Source organism: Ambystoma mexicanum, chromosome 8 (genome assembly GCF_040938575.1).
Source record: "Ambystoma mexicanum isolate Mex_15411 chromosome 8, UKY_AmexF1_1, whole genome shotgun sequence".
NCBI classification, from domain to species: Eukaryota; Metazoa; Chordata; class Amphibia; order Caudata; family Ambystomatidae; genus Ambystoma; species Ambystoma mexicanum.
Window position 1 is genome coordinate 146,504,064 of NC_090929.1, and position 25,146 is coordinate 146,529,209.

Sequence of the window (25,146 nt, forward strand, 5' to 3'; positions counted from 1 at the left end):
AATGTGGTCATTTTTTAGGCCATATCACAAGGCCGTTCTCAAAAAAGAACACCCTGCCTTGTAATGCCAACAAATTTGTTGTTTCTACAATGTGGTTGGTGCTCCCACGTGGCAGTCGAAAAATTGGCAAGACTTCCTTTACCAGACGCGGCTCTTTGGAAATGCCAAATGAACAATGTTGCTTTGGGGAGTAGAAAAGCACACCCTTGGCCAGTTTGAGAAGGACATGGTTACTAATAGTTTATACAATAAACACTGAAATAATCAACCAGGAATGACAAAAAATTGTATACAAATATGTTTTTTCTTATACCACACGTTTTATACAACAATTCATCTCCTGCGTTCCCCTGGTCCTCCCCCCGCCCAACTCCAATATACACTGCCTTCGGCTTGGGGTGGTCCTGTCTCCCACAATTCATGAGTCAAAGGTGCGGTCTCCAGTACCGAGCTGGTCTCTTGGGGAGCAGGACCACGTCTTGGAAGTGCTGCTTGTGACTGCAAGTTCGTTACTTTCTGTCTCCTCGCTCTGCGGCTTCCATGAGTTAACAATTACTGCTGTTTCTGAATTCGCCGTTCTCTGTAATTTGCAATTTAGTTGGGTTTGTGGGGGAGATTCCATTACGTGTCTGCATGCTGTACCTCTCTTTCAGCTGGGTAAGGGCACTCATTAGCCGAGCATTGGCGGCATCCAAGGAGGCAATGCGTTTCTCCTGCAAGGCAAAGGGAAAGAGATTTCAGTAGACTGGAGGAAGGCATTGTCAGCAGTTACATTCTATTAGTCCGATTTCATGTGTGCATTACATTATCTGGTGAAATGAACATGACCCACCCGAAGGGAAGTAACATTGTAGCTTGTCACATGTGTAGGAAATGCGCCATCTCTCAAATTCAGGCGTTCTTTCCCATTTGCCAGGTATTTCAAATCTAAGGGTTTTTTACTTGCTGTTGTGTCTCAGATTTAGGTGTTTTTTCCCACTTGCCAATTGGCTCAAATCTGGTGGTTTTCTACTTGCTGCTGTGTCTCAGATTTAGGCGTTTTTCCCCGATTGCCAGGTATCTCAAATCTAGCTGTTTTCTAGCTGCTGGTGTGTCGCGTATTTAGGAATGGTTTCCCCACTTACTAGGTATCTCAAATCTAGCTGTTTTCTACTTGCTGCTGTGTCTCAGATTTAAGCGTTTTTCCCTGATTGCCAGGTATCTCAAATCTAGCTGTTTTCTAGCTGCTGCTGTGTCGTGGATTTAGGCATTGTTTTCCCACTACCAGGTATCTCAAATATGATTGTTTTCTACTTGCTGCTGTGTCTCAGATTTAGGCGTTTTTCCCTGATTGCCAGGTATCTCAAATCTAGCTGTTTTCTAGCTGCTGCTGTGTCGTGGATTTAGGCATTGTTTTCCCACTACCAGGTATCTCAAATCTGGTGGTTTTCTACTTGCTGCTGTGTCTCAGATTTAGGCGTTTTTCCCCGATTGCCAGGTATCTCAAATCTAGCTGTTTTCTAGCTGCTGGTGTGTCGCGGATTTAGGAATGGTTTCCCCACTTACCAGGTATCTCAAATCTAGCTGTTTTCTACTTGCTGCTGTGTCTCAGATTTAAGCGTTTTTCCCTGATTGCCAGGTATCTCAAATCTAGCTGTTTTCTAGCTGCTGCTGTGTCGTGGATTTAGGCATTGTTTTCCCACTACCAGGTATCTCAAATATGATTGTTTTCTACTTGCTGCTGTGTCTCAGATTTAGGCGTTTTTTCCCACTTGCCACGTGTCTGAAACCTGAGTGTTTTCTACTTGCTACTGTGTCCCAACTGCCACTAACCAACCCTACTAAAAACTCACCCTTCTGCATACACCTCTTAAACTCTGAACTAAACACAACCATACCTCTACAGCACAACAAACAGCACACACTTCACTACACTACAACAACAAAAAAAACCACACATAGACGCGCCACAGAGCACATGGTGTCCACCAACTGAAACACACACCTACGCTCAGTGAAAGGTGTCAACCAAACGAAATCTACCAACAGGACATCAAAGCTCCCTTGCTCTTTCTACCGCTCAGTCCTACTAACTTACCCGCCTCCCTCATTGCTTTATAAATCCGCCAGCGCACCAATAGATCACGCAGGTGGCAACAGTGCATGGTAAAAGAGCCTTTAACATAACTTAACATGTATGAATCAGTGGGTATCCATAAAAGTGACCAGGCAGATGGAAAACACAAAGATTGCATCACAAAATATGGAAACGGGGACACCCCAGGTTACTTCAGATTAGTGGTGGAAGGTGGATCTGTGTCCAGCATGCCTCCCTTGAGAAGAGCAAGCCCCCATGCACGAGTGCCCAACCTATGGCTGGCAGGCCCTAAAGGAGTCCCAGTGTATGAAGTGGGGGTGGGGGGAGCAGGCCTCTGGTAAATGAAAATAGCTCAATCTTAAAATCATAAGTTCTCCAAGGGGGTTTTCACCTCGATGCAGCCAGGCATATGGGGTTTCTTATGAGTTGGGTGGATTTTCTGAAATACACCAGAGATAATTACCATTAGCGTTGTCACGGCTATTGCTGGAATACCGCTAGCGGTATTCTAGCATTATCCTTTTTTTTATCCATTTCCACCATCACAGTGACGGCCATTTTGTCAGGGGGTGATGTGGAAGTTGGAGTTTAAGCCATTAGAAAACAAAATGTCGCAACGCATAGAATTGGGGGCGGATATGCAAAATCTCCCGCCAGTGAGGTTGTGGTAAGGAGAGGGAAGGGAATGGGGTGATTGCGTTATCTTAAATGAATGGAAAGCTCATTCACAGAAGAAGTGGGGGACAGGCTAAGAAAGGGATCGGGTCTGCCTTCAGCAATCCACGGGGTCACCCTTTAGGCAAACTGGATGCGCGTTTACACACTATCGCCTGTTGGTGGTAGGGTGTGTGTGGCTCCTTTAAGCAGCATTTAATTGGCACAATCCCATATACCACATCTCATTCTCATAAGCTTCCCAGTGGCGCTCCTGAACCAGGCAGCCAATGTGTACTGGCATCATTCGCCTCCCCTCCATCGCCTTCCCCGGGGCAAGGAGCGCTATTTCTGGAGCAGCCCCTGGGCGGTTAGACCAGCACTTTCAAATGCTTGGGCTTCTCAGTTTCATGTCATAGCATATATCCACTGGCCGCGCTAGTATGACAGGGCCCGCCCTGGGCACGATCATAAGGGGGATTACAAAGCAAATGTGCTTCAGAACAAAGGCAGTAGGATACCTTGTTGCTGCCCGACTTCTCAATTCCCTGCTGCTTTCCATTAAGGAGCCTGAATATTTAAAAACATCTTATTTCTACATTTTATATCTACAGGTCAAAATAAATGTAGCTTGTGAACAAAAGGTAGAGTGCAGAACATGGACTTGAAAAAATCATACACACTAACGGGTGTTATGGTAAAGCCCATTGGTATGTGTGAGTTATGGCAATTGTACCAACCGAGCTACAACTTGCGAAATTCCCAATTTTTCTGAAAAAAATGATCGAATGGTGCATTTGACCGATTTCGGCCAGTATCATTCGATCGCTGATGAAAATACCAAACATGCAGAGCTGGGGTTGCGGGGGTGTCCCTCTCTCCTCATGTTTGGTATTACTGGCATCAGGAGTTGCAGGGGGACCCAAAAAGAAGAAGAAAAAAAAGAAAAAAGAAAAAGGGACCCAGCGGTGTCGGACCGGACCCGCGTTAGAGGGACGGAACTGATGCCGCAGGGTACAGGAGAGGCAGCCAACTGAGAAATGGTAAGTGGGGGCGGGGGTTGTGGGGCTATTGGTGGTTTGGGGGGAGACAGGTTTTTTTTTGTTTTACCGAGTTAAAAACGTATTTGCCCCTCCAGTTGTGCAATGCGGATGGCATCAAGCATGCCATTATCAATCCCATCACCCACATCACACATGACATCCCCATTAACATCTTCAATTGCATCCATTTGGCCATGCCTTGTGGGTACTGCACAACACGCACACCCTACAACCATCCTTATGCACAATACTCACACCCAGAGGCTAGCTCTGAGGGTTCTGTGCACAGGACATGTTAGAAGTATGAACAGGGCCCCTTTGCGTACCCCTCCTCACTGTCCACACAGAGTATGGCCAATTGCCTTGCTCTGTGTGTACTTCACTCGCGGCATGAAGGAATGTCCTCCCCGTAGTATCCAACAGATATGTGCAGCAACCGCGTATGAAGGCCATATGGGTGGCTGGAGCAGCCCCACCGCCGGGGCTCCATAAACATCTAGGAAGTCACGCTGTAGTAGTGAATGCATTAAACCGGCTGCTGCTGGGTAAGGAGCTAGTAACAGTGAATAGGGACAACATGAGTAGATTTCAAATATATCTTCAGTAATTCAATTATTCACAGATGCTGAGGGTACTTGAGCATGGAGTCTGTCATGATGCATGCCAGGGTCACTGTGCCCGGAGCATGGCCAGAGGTCATGCCCAGTGGGCACTGATGGGAGGGTCATTGTGCCAAAGGCCATGCCCAACATCTACTGCAGATAGGGTTATAGTGCTTGAGGAAAGGTCAAAGGACATGGACAGCACATACTGCATGTTGGGCCTGGGGGCCCGCTCCCTGGGCATGGTTGCAAGGCAAGCCCAGTGGGCACGGCAGATGGGGTCCTCCTGTTGAGGAATTAATGGACGCCCAGCGTATATTTCCTCCAGGGTATGGCAACCAGACTTGCTCAGCAGGCACTGCTAGATGGGTTACAGTGGCAAATCAATGGTGTAACCTGCATTATCCCACAGTAAGGACCCACTTCCCTCAGAGCTCAATACACTATAATGGCTTCCTATGGAACAGAGAACTAGAATCATAACCCTGTTCCGCACTCACTGTTCACATTGGAGGAAGGCTCCTGGGTCCCGTGCTGCACTCAGTGCAAAGCAGTCTACCGGCACTTGCAACAATGTCCGCGCTATATTACATACCTCTTCGCCCGGTATTACCCAAATTGTTCGAACACAATTGTTCGAATGACCGAATGTCAAGGGTCCGAATTGACCTTTGCACTATATATATATATATATATATATATAAAAATAAAATGGCGGGTTGCAGGGGTTTCCCCCCACATATATGTAACAATTGACCTTCACAATTCGGTCAATTGTGCAAAGGTCAATTGTAATTCGAACAACTGTAGTTCAAACAATTCCTATACAACCCTTCGCCCATGCACCCTAAAATGGCAAGAGCTGGCTCTTAGGGTGATCGAGTTTAGTAATGCCAAAAGATTCAAATTAACATCGCTATCATTTTGGGGTCAGCTCTTTGGGTGGGCAAAGTTCTGATCAAATAATCTGTGAATGGCATGCAAAATGTTTGAAGAGTTTGGGGATTTTCCCATAAAGAAGAGCCAATGCGGGGCAGGTGTTGGACGACAGCTGAGATGGCACCATAGGGAATGTATTTTAGGCGGTTTGAATAATTGACATCCATAGGTGAAGGGGAGGGTATAGTAAAAAAACATTAATTGAGGCAAACAGTTCAAGGTGACAAAATAGGATATGAAAATATAAAAAGGTTGGAGAAGACCAGGCTTGACAAAGCAACAATAGACTTACTGTGGGAAAAGGGTTAATGTCATAATCTCGCCCCATAGAGGCCACTACTCCAAAGGGAGGATTTCATTCTAGCTGGGGGTTTCACCTCCGAAACCTCTTTTATGCTACTATACCCCCCACTCTTACCTGTTACCCCTTTGGTGCCAGTCTTTCCACTTCCATGTTTTGTCGTTACACGTTGAGGGGGTGGGCTTTCCCGAGGTATTTTGAAAGAGGTCTTTTGCCTGCATGGTGAATGACATGTGGGCAAAAGACCCAATACCAGGAAAAGGCATGTGAAGAGATATTAGTACCTGGCGAGGGGAGCGTGGCGGCCTCCCAGCTAACAAGGAGGCGTGGAACAGGGAAAGACCCTGCTCCAAGCCTCCTCGGAGCCAGAGGCCTCAATCTTCCCTTGCCAGGACCAAAGGTAAGAGCACTCCCCTGCCCCTTATCCCAACTCCCACCCCCTTTTCCACATATCCGGTCCCCTTCCTAACCTAACCCCACTTACTTGTGCTCCTCTGCCCAACGCTGGCACTGGGAAAAGGACGGTTCCCGGTGCATCTCCGTTGTGTGATCAGCCACCATGTAAAGGGAGAAGGGACTATTTGTAGTCCCTTCTCCCTTTCCATGGAAGCCATTAATATTTATGAAAAAAAGTAAACAAACAAAATGCCCGCCATGAAAAGGGAGAAAGGACAACATGTAGACCGTTCTCTCGATCCCTGGTGGCCAGTTCTTTTGCTTTTTTAAATCTCGAGTCGAGAAACTGTTTCACCGCCGTTTCTTAACTCGTGAAAAATTGCTATTAGTACCCCGGTATGATGTGCCGGGGTACTAATAGCAATAGAACCATTCAAGGGGGGCATTAACGGTAGGGTAACGCACCTGGAGTTACATTAAAGCCCTTGCTACTCTTGGGCTTCTTACTATCGCCCTGGGGGCATTACCCTACCAGTAATGCTCCCCTCCAATGGTCGTTTGCTTAAATAACACCCTCTCCTTTGAAGCCAGAGGAAGTACAGTCAACAACTGACGGTAATGTTCAGCAATGACAGGTCAAATCTCAAAATGTATTTTCTACTTGCATTTTGCATAAGGGTGCATGCGCAAATTCACTGTGCAGATGTACTTTGCTCCTAAATGAAACTGTTCATGGCCTGACACGGGGTGCCGTTGCAGATGCCTCTGCAACCCCTGATTTTCGCGTTGAAGTGCTCATTAATGTACCCCCCCTGTGACAGCATTTCCATTCAACTGGTCTGACCTGGCACAGAGAAGGCACGGAGAAAAGTGAAAGGCAGCAGGGGTCATTTCAGAGTTCGCCAGTCCTGCAGTGCCCGGAATGGAACCCCTCATGCAAGGCCAGCCACCAGCACATCTCTAAATCTTTCCAATTCTACAACTAAGCTAGGCGTGGAACTGTAAAGCCACATTCTCAAGACATCTCCCCCCTTTGACCCGTCTTCTGAAATGCTTTCTGAGAACACTAGTAGTTGGAGATCTGTGCAGCCTGTGCAGTTGAGGGTGGGGGTGATGCCTGCCTAAACGTTGGGTGGCTACCAAACACTTTTGTTTGAGCAGAACTCCAAATAGCGCAAAGGTTCAGTTATCTCAGAGTTTTGCAAGTTCTACATGTTCTCTCAGAGCTCTGGGCAGGATGTTCCATAGTTGAGACCTTTCAACACATCAGCCAATCCCCAGTGTTGCAGTAGAGAGCTGGTTCAATGTGGCAGATGCTTGCTGGCAGAGGTCGAAGTGGGCGGGAGCGGTCGGGAGCGGTGCTCCTATAATTTTTATTTTTTAGTTTCTCTGTTCCTATACTGTTATTTGAAAAAGAAACCATTCTGGAATGGTTTCGTTTTAAAATAAAACTGTAGGAAGAATTTGAACCTTGCACTTCAGTGCAGTGCTCTGAACAGTCCCATGAATAGCAGGTATGTTTTTTTGGGGGTTGGATTGCGCGAGGGAGGGGGCGTGGCAATGGGGTTTGTGGGGAGCGGGGCAGACCAGCAGGGAACATAGTTCCACTACTTCGTTTCGTACACTTCGACCACTGCTTGCTGGGCGTTCGGCAAACTGGGTTGACGTAAGTGCGCTAACAAGTCCAGGAATTCTTTTGGGACCAATGTGTTTGGTGCACGACATAGGCTTGTGCATTACTCCCCTCGGTGTAGGATAGCTGATTGGCTTTAAGACTCCCTGTAGACATCTGTGAACATTGCTGGCCACAGATTGGATTTCAGATTGGGATGGGCAGACTCAACACTTCAACTTTCCAATGACAATGCATTTGGTACTTTGGATTTTGGGCGAGATGTCCTCTAGCACATTTATTCATTTCAGGGTTTTAGAAGACACCAGTATTTCACCTTTTGGTCACTTCATGCAGTCAATGATTACTTAACGAGTAAAACCCAATTTAGACTGTTGTGCATACTGATTTGTGCTGGCAAGTGTTTCCCTTCTACAGCTGGATACAAACAGGACAGCAGCATCCCGGGGGAGCTCTACCCACTGGGTGAACTTTATTGCAGTTCTGAGTAAAGAGAATGTCCGGATTTGAGAAGGGGCTGAAGACAGTGCAAATAACTAATGGATTGTGGGGGGTATGGGTAGGGTTTTATAAAGCGCTGCGTCACAAACAGGCATCCGCGAGCAATCTGGGGTAAGGGAGTCAATGAAGGATGATAAGCTTTTAATGGTACAATGGACAACAAGGAAGACGTCCAAGTGCTGATAGTGAGTGGAATGTGGGGAGATGGGTACACAGGAAGAACGCGCTTTAGGAGATGAGGGCACAGTTTGAACCCAGAGTTGATCTGCTTGAGAAGGGCCCTGCCTGTATCAAGCAGGTGTGCTGGCCTGGGGTTTTTGATTGGCTCGAGGAGGACAGCATCACTCAGATTAAGGAAGTGCTGCGTAATGATCATTTGAAATGGCACCCTGGGACTGCAAATGACGGCAACGTTTGATCTGCCCCTATGCATCTTATGACTTCTCGATTTCATCCCTCAAAGTGTCCGATGGGTGTTTGGCAATATGACCATCTCCCCGGTGTACACTGGTCCAAGACCCACATACCTACGAGTGCCTGCCACATAGGAACAGAAACATCACAGGTGAGATCTTCCCATCAATGTTTGGGAGAACAGTGGGTCTGAGCTTCTATGAGGTGGGACGAGGCAGGTTAGTTTGATGGTCGCCTTCTGATATCTTTCTTATGGGAAGATCTGTAGTAACAGGGAGTCATCCTTTACCATGAACCAGAGGGCACGAAAGCACCCACTTAGATTCACACCTGGAATTGTGTATGGCTATTATTGTGCTATCCCCTAAAGTTGTGGTTCAGTGAAGGCAATGTAAAGCACGCTTGGGTTATGTGAAAAGTGCTGTATAGCTTAAAAGTACTTTTAAAACAACATTTTTTTATTTTTTATTTTAGCTTGATTTTTGGTCGTGATCGAACTCATGGAGGACCAAGCGCAGTGTTGGGTGTGAGGATAGTTATGCAAAGGGCAAGGAAGGGTGCACAGGTAGTTTGCATCTCAGAGGAGCGATACGAGACATTCCAGGTTAGCAGTGGTAGTAACCGGCGGCAATGGAGATTCGTGGAGTAACTCCCTTCTGCCGAAGGATCGGGAGGCTGGTTCCGGGTAGAGATTTTTGAATAAGTGGTGATCTGCTGAGCTGTCGACTCTTCTCGTCTTCAGGTTTAACCGGCCCTGTGGAGGTTTAGGGCATTAGAGGTTCTTCCATCAAGTTGTCCACAAATTCTCAACAAGATACCTCGGTGGATTTTAAAAAAAAATCTTTAAGGGAGCATTTCCCCGTTTTGTACACATTTAAGGCGGTGGAAGAATTGAACCTGGACAATCTACATGGTACATTACGGTATATATATCGGCATCACAGTAATTTCACATATGTATGCATTTTTGTAAAGAACCTGTATGGATCTGCCGATCCCTGCACAGGCTTCATCATTTCTAATTTGGCACCATTTTACTGAATCCACAGAACGGTGAGATTCCGCAGCGCATCGATCGCAGACATCAACAGGCTCTTAGTGCATATAACTGTAAGTCCATTGGATCTGAACTGCTGCCCTGTAATTGCGTCTCCGATGCCCTAAGCAGCGCTGCAGAGAAATGATCATCTTCATCTGAAGTCATGAGTCACTCCAGTGTTTTCACCACCGGCGCGCCAATTACGCTAGCTAGCGACGCGCCACCGCTTGCAGGTGAAGCAAGCATCCGGCTCTTACCCAGAGCCCAGCATGCAGATTACTCTTGAAATTACCTAAGCTTTTTTCTTTCTGGAAACAAATATCATAAAATGCAACTTTGAAGCGCCTAGACTACTAAAGAAAACACGGACTAAGTAATGGCTTTGCAGACGGACGGTTCCTATTGGTGCTACCAATCTGTTTAAATTTCAGCCTGCTGAGCTTTTGGGCATAGATAGGCTCGGTGCTTTGTCTGAGTGTTCAGCGAGCCAATAATTTCAAGGATACTGGGTCTAATATCCACGCCCTCTTTTTTTACCCAATCATGTTTACAACCATTACTGAGTTGTATCGTCTAGCAGTGTGTCTATGCATCTAAGTGGAGTCTAGATGATGAATGCAAGGCATCCTCAAAAAGACCTACAAAAGTAAATAATATTCGTGGATGGCTACGCTTACCCCTAATGCCCATCAACCTCTGCCAATGTATCTGGTTGATTATTCTATTTTACTGTTTTAGCTTCTCAGTTCCATAAATATTTCTGACCATCACTTTTTCCTTTCCTTAGTTTCTTAAAAGTGTCATCTTGCTGGGAGCCAAAGTACAACCTAACAGCATCGAGGCCAATGACTGAATGAGCGGTGGAGAGAATGTATCAACCACAGGTTTACAATGACAGGCTTGTGGCATACTGCTCTGCCAGTGTGTGTGGAATATATGTGGGGGCGTGGGTTTAGGAAAATGTTTTGGGATTAAAGGGGGCTGGGAGGGGGTCTCCCCCGCATATAAATGCAGCAAAATAAACCTGTAAAAAAATAAGAAAATAAAAATCAACAAAAAAAATCAATAAATCGATGAATTTTCCTTCGACCAAAGGTTTTCAGATAACCCTGAACCACAATAACAGGCCCGTTTAGTGTGCATAGGGTGTCTAACTCGAACTACCTGGTTAATTTACGGAGGCAGAAATGCTGCGTCCAACTCGGTCCACCGACTCGGCAGACGAGAACATTGTGGCCAACCTCCCCATGTTACGCTCCAACCCTGGCTGCCAATATATCAATATTTCATCTTCAAAGCTCTGTGCAGGGTGCAATAAGGATGCTATACTCGGAGGCCACAATTTATGGACTGGAACATCTATCAGAATTCACCGTTACGCAATCTAGGCTCCTCTCAAGCATCTCTGATGACCATTCCTAGATTTAAAAGTCAGACTGAGGGGAAGGGCTTTCTCCTCGAAGGCGGCAGCACTCTGGCAATCCCTTCAAGCCTCCCTCTGCTCTACAGAAGATCATAAGCTTCTTCAGGAACAACCTTTCTGTTTCTTAATTAAGTAAAGCTCTACGCTGGTTATAGGTGTCTCAGCTGCTAGTAGCAAGAAGACATTGTTGGCATCCAAGGAGCCTTACAAAATGCCCTCTCGGGAGGATAGCTCAGGGGCAACGTGCTCGCCTTGAAAGCACAACGACACGGCGCAACGCAGGTTCGATCCCCGGGTCCGCGCTTATAAACCTCTGGGTATTAAGTGCGTTATAAATATCATATCATAATCATAATATTGTTGCAAGAGGAAAGGGACACTGGACTTTTTTTCTGGCCCAGGTCTCATATCATAAGGGCTGCAATGAGGGTGAGTATAATTCAATGTAAAGGAGAGGGCCAGGTGTTAACCAGCCCATTGGAAGCAGTGGAAGACCTAGGTCTTCTTTAAATGTACTAATAAAAAAATAACATGTTTTTTTCCTTTGTCTAAACCCCAGGACATGCGTGAAGATGTGAATTCTTTGCCTAAAGGTGTGAGTGAGAAACTATCAGTCTGTGAAAGTCAACATTGTTGAGGAGACACTGAACATTTCTTTATGTGTCTTCCTAAAAGTTGCACCGAGGGGAAGTTTTATAATTCAAATGTAGACAGTGTTGCAAACATTATAGCACTCTTTTTAGTGTAAGAGCAAAGGCCGAGCTGGCTACTGCTACGCTACACGTTTGCAGTTACAGTGGCTATCTCTATGGGTTTGGGCCTATGCTGCTGACTATTCTCATTTCCTGCCATTGCAGATTATTCTTTTCAAGTATGAAAGTGCTCCCAGTGAGTATTCCAGCGCGTGCAGTGGTGGTTTGGTGGACCATTCTGCTGTCTCTGGACTGAGCTGGTGAATTACTTCTTTGGCTCGAATTGCTGACCCCGCCTTCTGAACCTGGTGAACTTTAAAACTCACCTCAGCAGTTTGGTGGACCATTCTGCTTTTTCTGGACTGAGCTGGTGAATTACCACTTAGGTCGATTTGCTGACTTCACCTACTGCACCTGGGAAACATTCAAAACTCACCTCAGTGTGCTGCTGCACACGCGTTCCCAGAGTGTTCCAGCGAGTCCAGTGGCGGTTTGGCAGAGCATTCTGCTGTTTCTAAACTGAGCTGGTGAATTACCACTTAGGTCGATTTGCTGACTTCACCTCCTGCACCTGGGAAACATTCAAAACTCACCTCAGTGTGCTGCTGCACACGCGTTCCCAGAGTGCAGTGGCGGTTTGGCAGAGCATTCTGCTGTTTCTAAACTGAGCTGGTGAATTACCACTTAGGTCGATTTGCTGACTTCACCTCCTGCACCTGGGAAACATTCAAAACTCACCTCAGTGTGCTGCTGCACACGCGTTCCAAGAGTGCTCCAGTGAGTGCAGTGGCGGTTTGCTAGAGCATTCTGCTGTTTCTAGACTGAGCTGGTGAATTACTACTGTGGCTCAAATGGGTGACCCTGCCTCCTGTGAAATTTAAAAAATTCACCTCGGCGAGCTCCTACTTGCGTGCTCCAGCGAGTGCAGTGGCAGTTTGGCTACCTTCGATGGATGTGTCCCATTTTGTATTGGGAAATTAGGTTTGCCATGGTTTGGTTAGGCACTGCATTAACGGATACTTGTTACTAATACCATTCTTAGTAGAAAGTTCTTGCCAAAGAAAAGCATTGGTAAGTGTAGCTTTCTTTTTCAGTTCACACTTCCTGTTGCCTTACACAAACATTTAATGAAATTCTAGATCAGCTTCGGCTATCCAGATGTTTTGGACCACAACTCCCAATCAGCCCTTGCCAGCATAGTCAATAGTGATGGATCATGGGAGTGTCAGTGCCGAACATATGGAGAGCCAAAGGCTCCATTACCCCTTGCCTTAATACATACCAAAGAAGCATGAACTACTATGGGCCACCACGCAAGATCTAATTTCTCAGAAATGTTTTGTGTCATGTGGACGTCCCCTACTGCAGACATCTCTGGCAATATGGACTGGAAGATGGTGGCTCAACGATGGGCTCCAAGTTCTCCCAGGATGGAATTCCATAAGGAAGGAGCTTGGACAAAGCACTAGCAATGCTTTGTCTTCTAGTTAAGGAAGATAATTGACTCTTTAATTGGAGGGACAGTTGGAGGTGCTGTTGGGGAGTATAAGGAGTCTGTCTTAGATTCCAAAAAGGGTGAGCAAAGCAAGATAATTATCTATTGGGCAATGCAGATTGCCTTAAGTTGAACCCCCACATTTGCCATAGGCAACCACTACAGAAAGGGCAGGACAGTGGAGATGTGATCCCCTCCCGCCCCCACATGATCTCCTTAACAGAAGCTGGCTGTTGCATGTTGGAATATTAGGGGAGTCTCTGCAATGAAATGTTGAAACAGAGACTGGGACTGGGTGGGCAGATGAAGTGTAGATGTATTATTTGACTAGCTCCCAAATAATAATTAAAACAAGCTTAATAGTATGTTCATGTAAAAAGTTGTATGAAGACAACATGTCTCCCAGAACACAAGACACAGTTGATCCACAGCAAGAAGGAGCCCACACCTACCCGTCTCCTTGTGCCAATCACTACATGATATGTTGCCCAAACCAAGGAAAAACTGGCATGTGAAACAGTGAAAAACATAATGAATAGATATAACAGCATAGCAACAAAAAAACAACCTACGAATAAGAAAATAAAATGTCCAACAGTAAACACCAGAAAACAAGACTACAGAATGATAACATCAGGAAAAAAGTAAGAGTTTTCGAGAATCGTAAAAACAACTTCTAACCTGCCACAGACAATAACAACATAGTTTGTAAGGAACTCATGGTGGCAACAGTAAAGACAGACACAAGTGATCACAGTTCAAGGATGTTTATTAAACTGTAAATGCAGTGTGGAAAAACGCCTAACCTAAACCTCAATCTAAGATGGAGCAAGCTTCGACCATCAAATGAAAAATAAGGCAGTCCTTGTGGTGTCTTGTCAAAGTAAAAGGCCTATACTAAAAGAAAACTATTGCCAACTCCTTACATGGGGTTTTCAATAAAGAAAGAAGTGTTCACAAATAATAAGTCAGCATGTGATTGCCAGGGGTCTTTCGTTCCCCATATTTTGAGCAGGGACAAGGTGGATCTCCTGAGCACAGCAAACACTCGCGCTTTCCCAGCACGAGACGACAGTTCGATACCAGCTATCAGGTTCTTCGATGGTTAAGTCTCTTTCAATAAAAAGTCTCTTGCCTTCATGGAACTGATGCAAAATAAATAAATAAAAAGTTCCTTTCCAACTGGACTTCAGTCGGATGACTTTCCACCCTTGGATCTCCCTCTGTCAGGCTCTGACCCTTACGCTTCCCTCGATCAGGCTCAGGCCTTTCATTCGTAGTCTCCCTCTGCTGGGATCGGATCCAATTGCCAATGGGGGCAATCCACTTCACCATGTCTTACAATACTCCTTGCATTCACAAATCTTAATGTCTTTTTAAACAGTTCTTCAGGCTTCACCCCTTTTTGTCCGCCTCCCTCTGCTGGTTTCACTCTTGCCAACTTTTGCAAAAGTCTGTTGTCTTTTGTGTTGAGTGAAAGGGTTTGTGGCGGAAGGGTGGAGGGAGTGCTTTGGAATATCCTATGTGGTAGGATGGGGAAAAAGTGTTCAAAGAAAGGGGATACTGCCTCTCACCCATCAGTGTCCCACTCCCACTCCCCGGGAATCCCCCATCCAGGTGATCCTCCCTCATTGGTCCACCCTGAGGAACACGATCCAATAGCGATGGCTGTATCCTGGCCACCTGGATGACAGATCCCTGTGGACTAGCTAGGGAGACACCTTCAGGTTTCTAACACCTTCCAAACATGAACCTTCACTGTTGTATTTGTCACCCAGAGTTGGGCGGGTACACCCAGACGTCGGTTCCAGGCCTGCTGGGCCCTAGAGACCCAAGCTGCATTTTACTGATGTTGCCCAATGGTATGATTGTGTGGTCTATCCAGTTAAAATATAGTGGGGCCATGTGTGGCTGTTGGGTCAGGAATACCAGGCTGTGTGTGTTGTCTTCTTTGGGGGTCAGTTCTGCAACGAGTTGCATGCTCTCCACGGTGCTAAGAAGTGCAATCACAGGCTCCCTGGTATACTTGGTGGTGTGGCTCCCAGACAGGTTCAGACTTGTACTGGCATATTGGACAACAGTGTAATGTGCAGGCACAACATACTAGTGTGGACCTTTTCGTGGTCAAACTGGGCCAATATTTTGACAAAGTGGGCCAGTTAGATGAGTTGCATCACTGTGGAGCTTGTAGTTTTGAACAGTGCTAATGAACATATATTCTATAAAATACACTGTTTGCAACACATTTTTATTAAAAAGCACCCCTTTAGGAGTTATTGAAATAGCACTCACAAAAGGAATTAAAGTCCATTTGCTACTGAGCCGATGGCCCTTGGAACGTGCATTTATGGCTGGATGGGATTACACCAGAATTATTCTGAGTCCAAGCAACCGGAAAAACTCAAGAAGATGGCAAGTTGCTGTTTTATGAACAATTATCTAAAACAGGGAGTGTACAACGAACATCAACGGACGGACGCTAATTCTCTCAGCGATTTCCACAAAAATACAATTATATACTTCTTTATACGTCACAGTGACGTCATACTATGTGGCAGTAGTGAAAAACATATCAAGGGTTGGGATTGGTTAAGGGACACATCTAGATATACAATCATACAGGAGCTAGGTTTGTTATTGGCTGTCCGATATCAGGTGGACAAATTATGCCTACCTCTTCATATGTGTAATTTAAGAAAAACCAGTTACACAGTGTTTCATTGGTTTTTAAAGCTATAAGGTCCTTCGTTATATGGATTAATACAATTGGTTTGGCACTCTTGTGCCATCTCTGGAACATTCGGTGCAATAGGCAGCACGTAAGCCAAGACCCAGGTGCAAGTAGATTGGACATGAAGCTGCCTACCACCCAATTAGCCCAGCACTTCTCATCACACATGCCTTCTGCCATGAAATTGACTTTTTACTTATCCTTGCAGTCTATTCTCGTCCTGGGAGTGAGGGCACTCACTATCGTGTCTGGAACTCCAAGTTCAAGCCCTATTGCCATCCTTAACTCATGTGACAAGAGACCATGATTCTGCTAATTCCGCAGGCTTGTAAATGTTTTAAATTAATTAAGACTTGGCATCCTTTGTGTTCTTTCTTGCACCTTAATGTGAGAGGATTCCTCCTACGCACACACGTTCTTCTTCAGTGTAGATAGCTGACCTCGACTTCTCAGTTCTTAACATCAGGCCAGACAGCTTCCCAATGCAGCTCCACTAACCTGCTATTCTACTGCGACACAGCCTTTCATTCTTTCTCCGTGATGCTTTGGCTTACTATTTCATGATACCAATGTCCAGTTTCTATACAATAGCGGCTCTGTCTGCATTCTATTTACTATGTATAGCTAGCCTAAACGATGACTTGATCTACCTTGCGTTCCAGTGCATATACATTCTTTATACTTTGGTTTTCTGCATCACTTTTTACCGTGTAATCGTTTTCTTTTACACTTTAAAGTTCACTTGATTCTTTACTTCGTCCCTTCACCTCTAGGATCCATATATTGTCTTCATTCAGTATCTCAGGAAGTCCTGCACACTTTATGATGTCATCAGTTAATTTTCTTATCACTTTCTCATATTTCTTCCGGGAGCTGCTCCTGTAGACAGTGGTCAAAGTGTACGAAAAGAAGTAGTGGAACGAGGTTCCCTGCTGAGCTGCCCCACTCCCTACAAACCCCATTGCCACGACCCCTCCCACACACAATACACCCTCCAAACACATGCACCTGCTGTTTAAGGGAACATGCAGTGCAATGCACTGAAAGTGAAGTTTTCAACTTCTTCCTACACTTTTATTTTAAAACGAAACCATTCCGGAACGGTTTCTTTTTAAAATAATAGTATAGGAGCTGTAAAAGGTAATTAAAAAAAGTAGAGGAGCACCGCTCCCGACCGCTCCCGCTCACTTCGACCACTGCCTGTAGACTGTCATCAACTCGAGGGTACATTCGATACGGTCGCCTTAATGGATACCGTCTTACATATGCTCCCTGCGGTATTGGTACAATAGCTGGTGTTAGACAGGGCACGGTCTCATGTTTCCAATACAGGGGAGGTAGGGTGGTAGGATCTCCTGTGTATGTGTACGTGTGTTCCTTTACTATACTGTGGCCCATTTTTTCATTGGTGCCTGAGCCAGTTATATGACCCATTCCATTCCTGGACAGGGTAAGGTCTCTAAGCAAGAGGTTAGTTTTATTTTGGATGCATGCTGTCGTGATGAGGTCTGTGATTTCATTGAGAAAGACTGTATTGGTTTTGGGTGGTCGGTATATCTGGTGGAAGGAAGCTTCCTGATCGTGGGTGAGCGGAAAGTTGCAAGTGAGGGGCTCATGGGCACTGGTGGGGGGCCTCTGGAGGGTGGACGTCTAGGAGATCTTGGCGAGAATAGTGAGCTGCCCCCACCGCCAGTCTCCTCCTTGCACTGTACACAGAGATAAAAATGTGCCACTTCTCTGTTCTTTTTCCCTTAGAACTACCTGGCGCCTTCATATATATTCACTCTGCACATACAATGCAAGGGGGTAGAAATTGACAAAGAAAGAGGACCCACATCCTCAAAAAAGAAATCAATGTATTACCTCAAAGGGTAGTTTGATCAAATTGCAAAAGGAGATTGTGGGGTTAAAATAATCGAAAGAGTGGAATAAAGATCTGTTAACGTGAGGGCATAATCAGACAATGTAGGATGTCTGGTACTGCACCAGGCAACAGTCACAGCCTAGATGGACCTGGCAAGCGGTTTGCAGCCAGTGCTTACGTTGCCATGGTACTGGTCCGTCACGAAGAGGCAGCTGAACATCATGTACTGCAACACAACACCTTTCCCACCAGGGATATGAAGGGTGCACATTATACTACTGCCTCTGTAAGAAAACAATCGTATCTCAACAACAGAGAACACCTCCCAGACAAACTATGTGCCCCTATCCCCATACGCGAGTGTCGGAACACCTCTGCATACAATGTGGCGCCCTTTCAGAATACATTATCCAGGATCCTAGCTTCCTCACATCCTGTCACCCAAGCTTGGCAAATGGAGCACTGCACAACACAGACAAAAGAATAACCAGCAATTAAAAGCACATACAAATCAAACGCAATTAAAAACTGCAGAACCCTGGTTGGGTGGATGGGCGAGTTCATGTGAATGGGTCAATACGGGGAGTGTTGCCATATGGGCATCTTTTCTTTTATGCCGATATATTATTTTCCATACTGCCGAAGTCACCATCATAGTGGTCTAACACCACCTGGGCTAGTCCCACAAGTGGCAAGTTATTTCCCAGCCAACACGGCATAGGAATGAAATGACATCAGAGGAGATGGAGGATAAAAGGGGAGCAAAGACAAAAATGCAAGATTTGCACAGGGAAGAGAGGATGAAGGTAGGAGTGGAGAGTTTGATCGTTATGTCAGCAAATGTGAAAGAGTCGTGTACCCTCAAATGTTTAAGTTGAGGTTGTGCCTAATATACTTAAATAAAGGGAGGTTGTGCTTCTGACATTGAGAATCTGGGTGTCAGATTAAATTAGGAATGTGAAGTAGGGGTCATGCCCAAAGAAGATGTTATACAAGGTCATGCCTCAGAAATGGTTAAGGGGATGAGGTCACACCTGCACTCAGATATATATATGCGAGTAGCAGGTTTCCCAATATATTTAGTAAGAGGGCACCCCTCTACAAGGTGGTAATGGTTCGATCGCACCAAGGACCATTTATTTAGAAGAGGGAGGGTTCCCTGATAGTTGTCATGGGGAGGTAGCGCCTACCGCCATGTATTATAGGTGGGATAGTGATTTACGCAGAGGTGAAGTGAGAGGTCGCGCCTCCATTGGATGATGGATGGGTCGCGCCTGAGCCATCAGTGTTTCTAAGTTGGCAGTGGGGTCAATCCCATGTTGTTTTTAGAGTAGCACACCCTCTTTAAAAGGTGCAAGTTGCTGTGTGAATGTGTGTTCTGTTTTGGAGAGAAAAGATGATATGTTGTGAAGTAGATTTGTTTATGTGTGTGTGTCTGAAGTAAGAGAGGGCGATAGGTTGTAAAGTGCTTATCTGTGAATGCATGAGCTGTGAGAATGTGGGAGTCCTGTTGTAGAATGCTGTCCTCTGAGTGTGCGAGAAGGTTCTAGCTTAGGTTACTTGCAGCTGGACCTACCTGGGTGATGGGACCCAGTGGTGTTCCTCACGTGTCCTCTAATGTAAGATCTTGATGTAACTAAGAATAAACCTTAAGTGTTTCACCTGCAAAGTGTACCGAGGCTGCTTTACATCAGTGTGTATGCCTACAGCGTTGGTGGGAAGCGATCAAAGAACACCACTGATGAGTGAATGGGCTAGCACATAATGCTCCTTAGAAAGAGCATGTGACCTGTGGGGGTAGCTTAAAGTACTTTAAAGGAGTACAGAAATCTGTCAGCAAGTGCTTGCATGATGAGCACGAGGTCTGCTCCAGCCTATCCTTGATGTATGGAGATTTGTCGGTCTGTTGGGATTTCCAACAACCTGTCAAACCCTTAGAGGAAGAATCTGCCATCGCCCGGCTAGTGTGCAGAGTGGACTATGTGCAAGCTGTGGTGGACACAAGAGTGGAAGAGGAACAGGGAGAGTGGACCACCCCTGAGAGCGCCACACCAGCATGACCGCTTGCTGGGGTCTGGGAGTAATTGGGCTAGAAGGGCGACATTTACTGTGAGATAAAAAGGTTAGACCAAAAAGGTAAAAGTTGTTTGCGCATGGTTTTGAGGCTATTTTCCAAGGCTATGAAAAGTCGTGTTTTGGATAAGTGGGCACCTTTTGATTGCCCGGTCATTTTCAAATGCTAAAATGGCTTAACATCGTGACGACTGTAGTAAGAAAATAAAAACTTCAACCATGTCTCATTGCGCTCAGCTTGACTTTTCCCATGCATAAATGGGTGCGATTTGGAACTTCAGTGAGCATTTTGGACCCCCCAACCCCCACAAGCCAGATGAAGCCATTTGTGCAATTTAACTCTGCCCCTGACATTTGAGGTGAAGGTGAAGTGGATTTGCATCGAATTCCCTATATAATTTCTCCAATCTATTTTGACAAAGTTGATATTTTTATGAATGCAGCCTCTTTGTTAATTAGGCAAATTCCGAACTTCACTGATTCACCCTTTTAAGTTATCAATCCTTATTAGTATATTAAAAAACATATATATTTTATTGGGTACTTATAATGCGTCTATACAACACATGGTGTTTCAAGAAGCAACAAGAAAAAAGAGGGGGAGAGGAACAGGGATGAAGAAAAACAAAAACGGTCCTACTAGGCCTTGTGTCATTCGGATCGTGCATGTGCAGTAACCAGAGGTGCAGAGGAGTGGGAGAGGCGCGGGGGGAGGTGCCAGCAGAGCGGAACACGCTAATGCTAAGGAGGGAAGTGAAGTGCAGGTCGGAGTGGAGAGTGTCAAGTGCTTGGGGGGACGAGGAGGGCCCCTGCCTTAAGTGAGTGCTAAGGGGAGGCCAGGTGGACAAGTGCCAGGGGAATGCAGGGAGTGAAGGTTCACCTGCTAAGTTCAAGGGCGGAGCTGGATGGGCTCAGTAGGTGTGCAGGCCCTGTCAGGTTAGTACAGGGGAGCGAGCCCGGTAGTGCAAATGCAGAATTGGGGTGGGGGTCAGGGTAGACTGAAGTGCTGTGGTAGACTGGCCGTGGAGGGTCTGGTGCCTTTACAGAAAGTGAGGGACTGCTTTTTGGGCCGCTCAAATGTCATCATCAAGAGTTTTATATTAAGGTTATGTTATTTCATGTTATTTGGGCTTTATGCAATTTTGGGGCTTCCTTGAATCAAACTTTTCAGGTGTTATTCAATATTAACAAGAGTGTAGGACAATAAGCATGATTCAAATAGCCTGTTGCATGGAATTTCTTCGACGCAGGAGGCTCTACAGCCACGGTTTAGCTCACTGCACCCTTCACAGAGGAGATAGAACCATTTGCATATGAGTCTGTTCCCACGCACAAGGGCAGTCCAGCACCAAAATGTTAATATTCTCCTCTGAACAAGAGTACCATCAGCAACCGCAGACACCTGTTTCGGCTTTGTTGGGCCTCCTCAGTGAAGTGGGCTTGGCTCTGAAGAAGATTCGAAGTGTATGATTTCCAATAACACTTCACAAAAGAGGTCTGCAATGGTCGATGCATGGTGCATTTCTGAAGGGCACACATGCATTATCCACAAAGGAAAATCACCAAGACATTGATTGCGCGTGTCAATTAAGAGTCATCACTGGTCGTCAACATGAATATAACAAAATGGTGTTATATGAGAATTGTTAAATTTAGGACAAGGTTCCTCATTTACATTCAAAACACATTAAAAAAGGTGAATAATCCACACTTCACACATACACACACAAACTACCTAATGGACTTAGCGTCCTCGCCTCCGATCGCGAAAGCACATTGCTCACGCGGAAAAGGGCAAAGATCTGAACACGGCTACCGGTGTCCCGGGAGCATGCCATCAGGGGCCGAAAGAAATAATAGCTTCTGTGATTTCGTGTTTTTGCGTGCGGCTCTGCCCTCGGGGCATGGCATTCGAAAAAGCTCATTGAGTTCTGAAGTTAACGCGACCCTGTCGTAAAGCGTGCCCTTCCACTATTGACAGACGACAGCAACCTTTTCCTACTTCAACTCTTGCTGCTGTGGTCAGTGGGAAAGGCAAGCGTTTGGAGTGTTGGTAATGACTGGAGTTGGAGGCGATGTCTTCTGCTCCCTCCAATGGAATGTCTCGGAAACATACAATCATGGTGGGGGACATGTGGACTCATAGCACACATGGAATCCCTTTACTGTGCATGGTAATCTAGGACTATCATCACCTGTTTTTGATAGCGTTCAGTTTACACCGCCGCCACCTTCGGATGGGCAGATTTCAATCCCTGCGACTAGGGTTGGCACTGGTAGACCGCTCTCCAAAACCATAATTCTCAACAGTAGGTAGATTACAGCCCACAACACCACAATGGCCAGATGGATACAATGCTTTCAGCAGCATCAAAGGAATGCTATGGGCAGCACTTAACCAACAATATCAACACTGAACAGTAGCAGAATATGAGGATGGGTGCACATCACTCAAAGCATGAGACTTGAAGGACCAATAGGATTAACTCCACAAGTCCCCTACTCTAATTTAGCCAGACATCACTTGTCACAAACCATTGTTCACCAAAAAGCACCACAATGACAGCATGTACACACTTTCCTCAAAGGTGCTGCCCATCCAGGGCATGTGCCTCACAGAAACATCACTTGAGCAGGAGTACAACAGAGTAATCATCAGCACCACTACAAAATGGCTTAGTTGTCTCTCAACACCATCTAACCTGAAAACGGTGAGACCTCGCTCAACAGTATCAGCTTTACAAAATAAGCCTAGGTCAAACAACTACAACACCAGGGTGAGCAGAACGTTCTCATGAGTAACAGTGTTTTATTGTGGGCACACCACACAGAAGGCGATCACTATTCCATAATCATCCAACATCGCAACGTCTTCTGGTTGGGCAGATATGTGCATGCTTCGATTAAAAGCAAAGCACAGATCTCCCTGAATGGGTCCACCACTTGTTGGCCAGCCTTCACCTAAACACACCGCCAACCAGTAAGGGTGAGTGTTCACAAAAGCACTGCCAGGCATGACTTGGCAAGAGCATCCATATCCATGCAGGATGTGACGATGGATCACAATGTCACACCCACTCGGGAACGGCCTCAACAAAGGTACCGTGACAAGTTGAAACTTCTCTCTGCAGTTCTCCAAACCATGACTGGGTCAGCTATGTCGTATCACAGCGGGAGTATCGCACAAGCAGTGGGTAGACTCATAATGAGTCCGCCCAGATGTTACTGCACTTTGACATGGTAGATATTATCTCATTCTCAGCATGAATAGTTGATTCAGAATGGCGCTTCACATAATAAACATAATAATAATGACAATAATACTACCAGGTTGTAACTCTAGCGCTTCATGTCAGACTCTTCTTGCTTCTAAGCATTGCAATGATAGGTGTCATTATTACCCAATTTTATATTACTCAGTTTGAGTTTTGTTTCTGAGAAACTGGCAAACCAAGAGGACGCCCTGATGCAGCAGCCACTGATATAATCTGCATTTCATGTTTAGATTTGAAACTCCTGCCAAACTTAACATCTTTGATGTCTGTTATGTAAATTGAAGGATAATCAACGAGACTAATACAATGAACACAAAATGGTCCCTTGTGGCCAACAATGGAGGAACCACAGATTACTCTGGTTTGTCAATAGTCATAAACCAGGATTCATAAACACAGGCAGTAAGCATTCGCTGGTTGTATTATAGACCACAATATGGCCACTACATATTTCAGAGAGGTTAGAAAACAGGGTTGCTACTTTCAACGCTCGCTACCCTCCAATAAAGACTGTTTTTCGTTTTCTATAGAAGTTGGGTGGCTCCTCCCAGGTACGTTGGAAGAGCCTAGTTCCAGATCTCATTGGATATCCATGGACGGCAGCAATGCGGACACAGACAATAGTGTTGGAACGTGACTTGTCGCCTCACCTGTGCATCGATGATTTTCTGCTTGGAGTCCACAGCAGCTTGCATTTCTGCGTGGTCTTTCTTCAGCTCCTCCTCCACCGACATCAGCCTGGGATTAGAACAGAGGAGAGGTTACCCCTGGTTATGAAATGGCACCACAGCCTTATCAAGTCCTTAAAACCCATGCAACTGGCATTTTTATTAACAATCGATACACCTTGGCACACATTTTGTCAACTAATTGGCAACAATTAACAAGGAAGCTGCAGAGTGAAGCGGTTTCCCAAAACCTTGGGTTTTACTGAAATTGTGTAAACCGGATCAGGGCATAAAGGCATGATGCATTCATTCATTTTATCCAGGCTACCCAGACTCTCAGTTGTCATTAAAAAAATCCCATGTTTTAGCCGTTCTTTTATTTCCATAAGTATCATGACTTTACTAATTACAGAAACCAAGGGATTCATCAATTAAAATTTACCAGCCACCTTGTAGCATGGCTATTGCCCAGGTGGCGTGCGATTGCACACACCCATTTGACTGACTTCCAGCACTTGGGCTGATTTTGCGTGGGGTCAAGAAGACCACTGGGCAAAAATGACTCTTCTTGTTGGCAGGAGGCCACTGCGTGTCCACATGTTGAAGAAAGGTTCCCCACAGTATCGAACACACAGGGGACATCTTAGAGAAGCCCGCGGCATGCTTCCAGGGAAAGCTGTCAAGATTTAGTTCTCCAAATGGCTGGTCTATTATCTTGGAAGAACACAAACAGGCACCCACCGAACCATGGTTAGGAGTCTGAAGAACTTGGTGTCAGGTTGGCATTTGGAGGGGTTAGTCACTTATTGCAATGTGGCCCACAACTGTCTACAGCCCAAGACCGGTGACAAGCAATGCCCCCTTGTCACTCCCCCACTCTCTCTTCACCCATACGGGAGGGCTCCTGTGCCAAACACAGACTGCTTTTCTGATGGCCATTCCCAACCACCTAAGTTCTATCATCTAGGCAAGGATTTCTGAAATGATGGCTAACAAAAAATAAAGCTTTGATGAAACACCAACCTCCCAGTACCTCTAGTCTTGAAAAAATAGACCAAGTACGTGTTACTTCTGCACAGTATCAAAAACATTTTTAATAACGTTTTCACAATGATAAAAAGCTCATAAAAATGTTATGTATGAGTATGACCCAACCCAACACAGCATGGTATAAAAGCAATACAAATCACAAGTTTCACATACAATAGTAAAAAACAGTACAAAAACATACAAATGGCTTTAACACTTTTCCAAAAACTGAGTACACTGACTCAGATAAACAACAATCCCGACATGTTTCAGTTCTTTCTTGCACTAATTGCATGA

At 45.5% G+C, this 25,146-nt stretch overlaps 1 protein-coding gene across 8 annotated transcripts in view; it reads right to left on the minus strand.

The window, feature by feature from the left end:
- Positions 1 to 214: 214 nt before the first annotated feature.
- DAB2IP (DAB2 interacting protein) overlaps positions 215 to 25,146 on the minus strand; it is a 1,964,804-nt gene continuing 1,939,872 nt past the window's right edge. For 6 of the 8 annotated variants that reach the window (XM_069609510.1, XM_069609509.1, XM_069609506.1 and 3 more), the window contains 2 exons: positions 23,803 to 23,890; positions 215 to 713 (listed from right to left, as the gene is read on the minus strand). In XM_069609510.1, the coding sequence (XP_069465611.1) occupies positions 546 to 713; positions 23,803 to 23,890 (256 nt within the window). In that variant the 3' untranslated portion in view covers positions 215 to 545. The remainder of the gene's footprint in view (positions 714 to 23,802; positions 23,891 to 25,146) is intronic. The other 2 variants (XM_069609508.1, XM_069609507.1) reach the window with 1 other exon arrangement.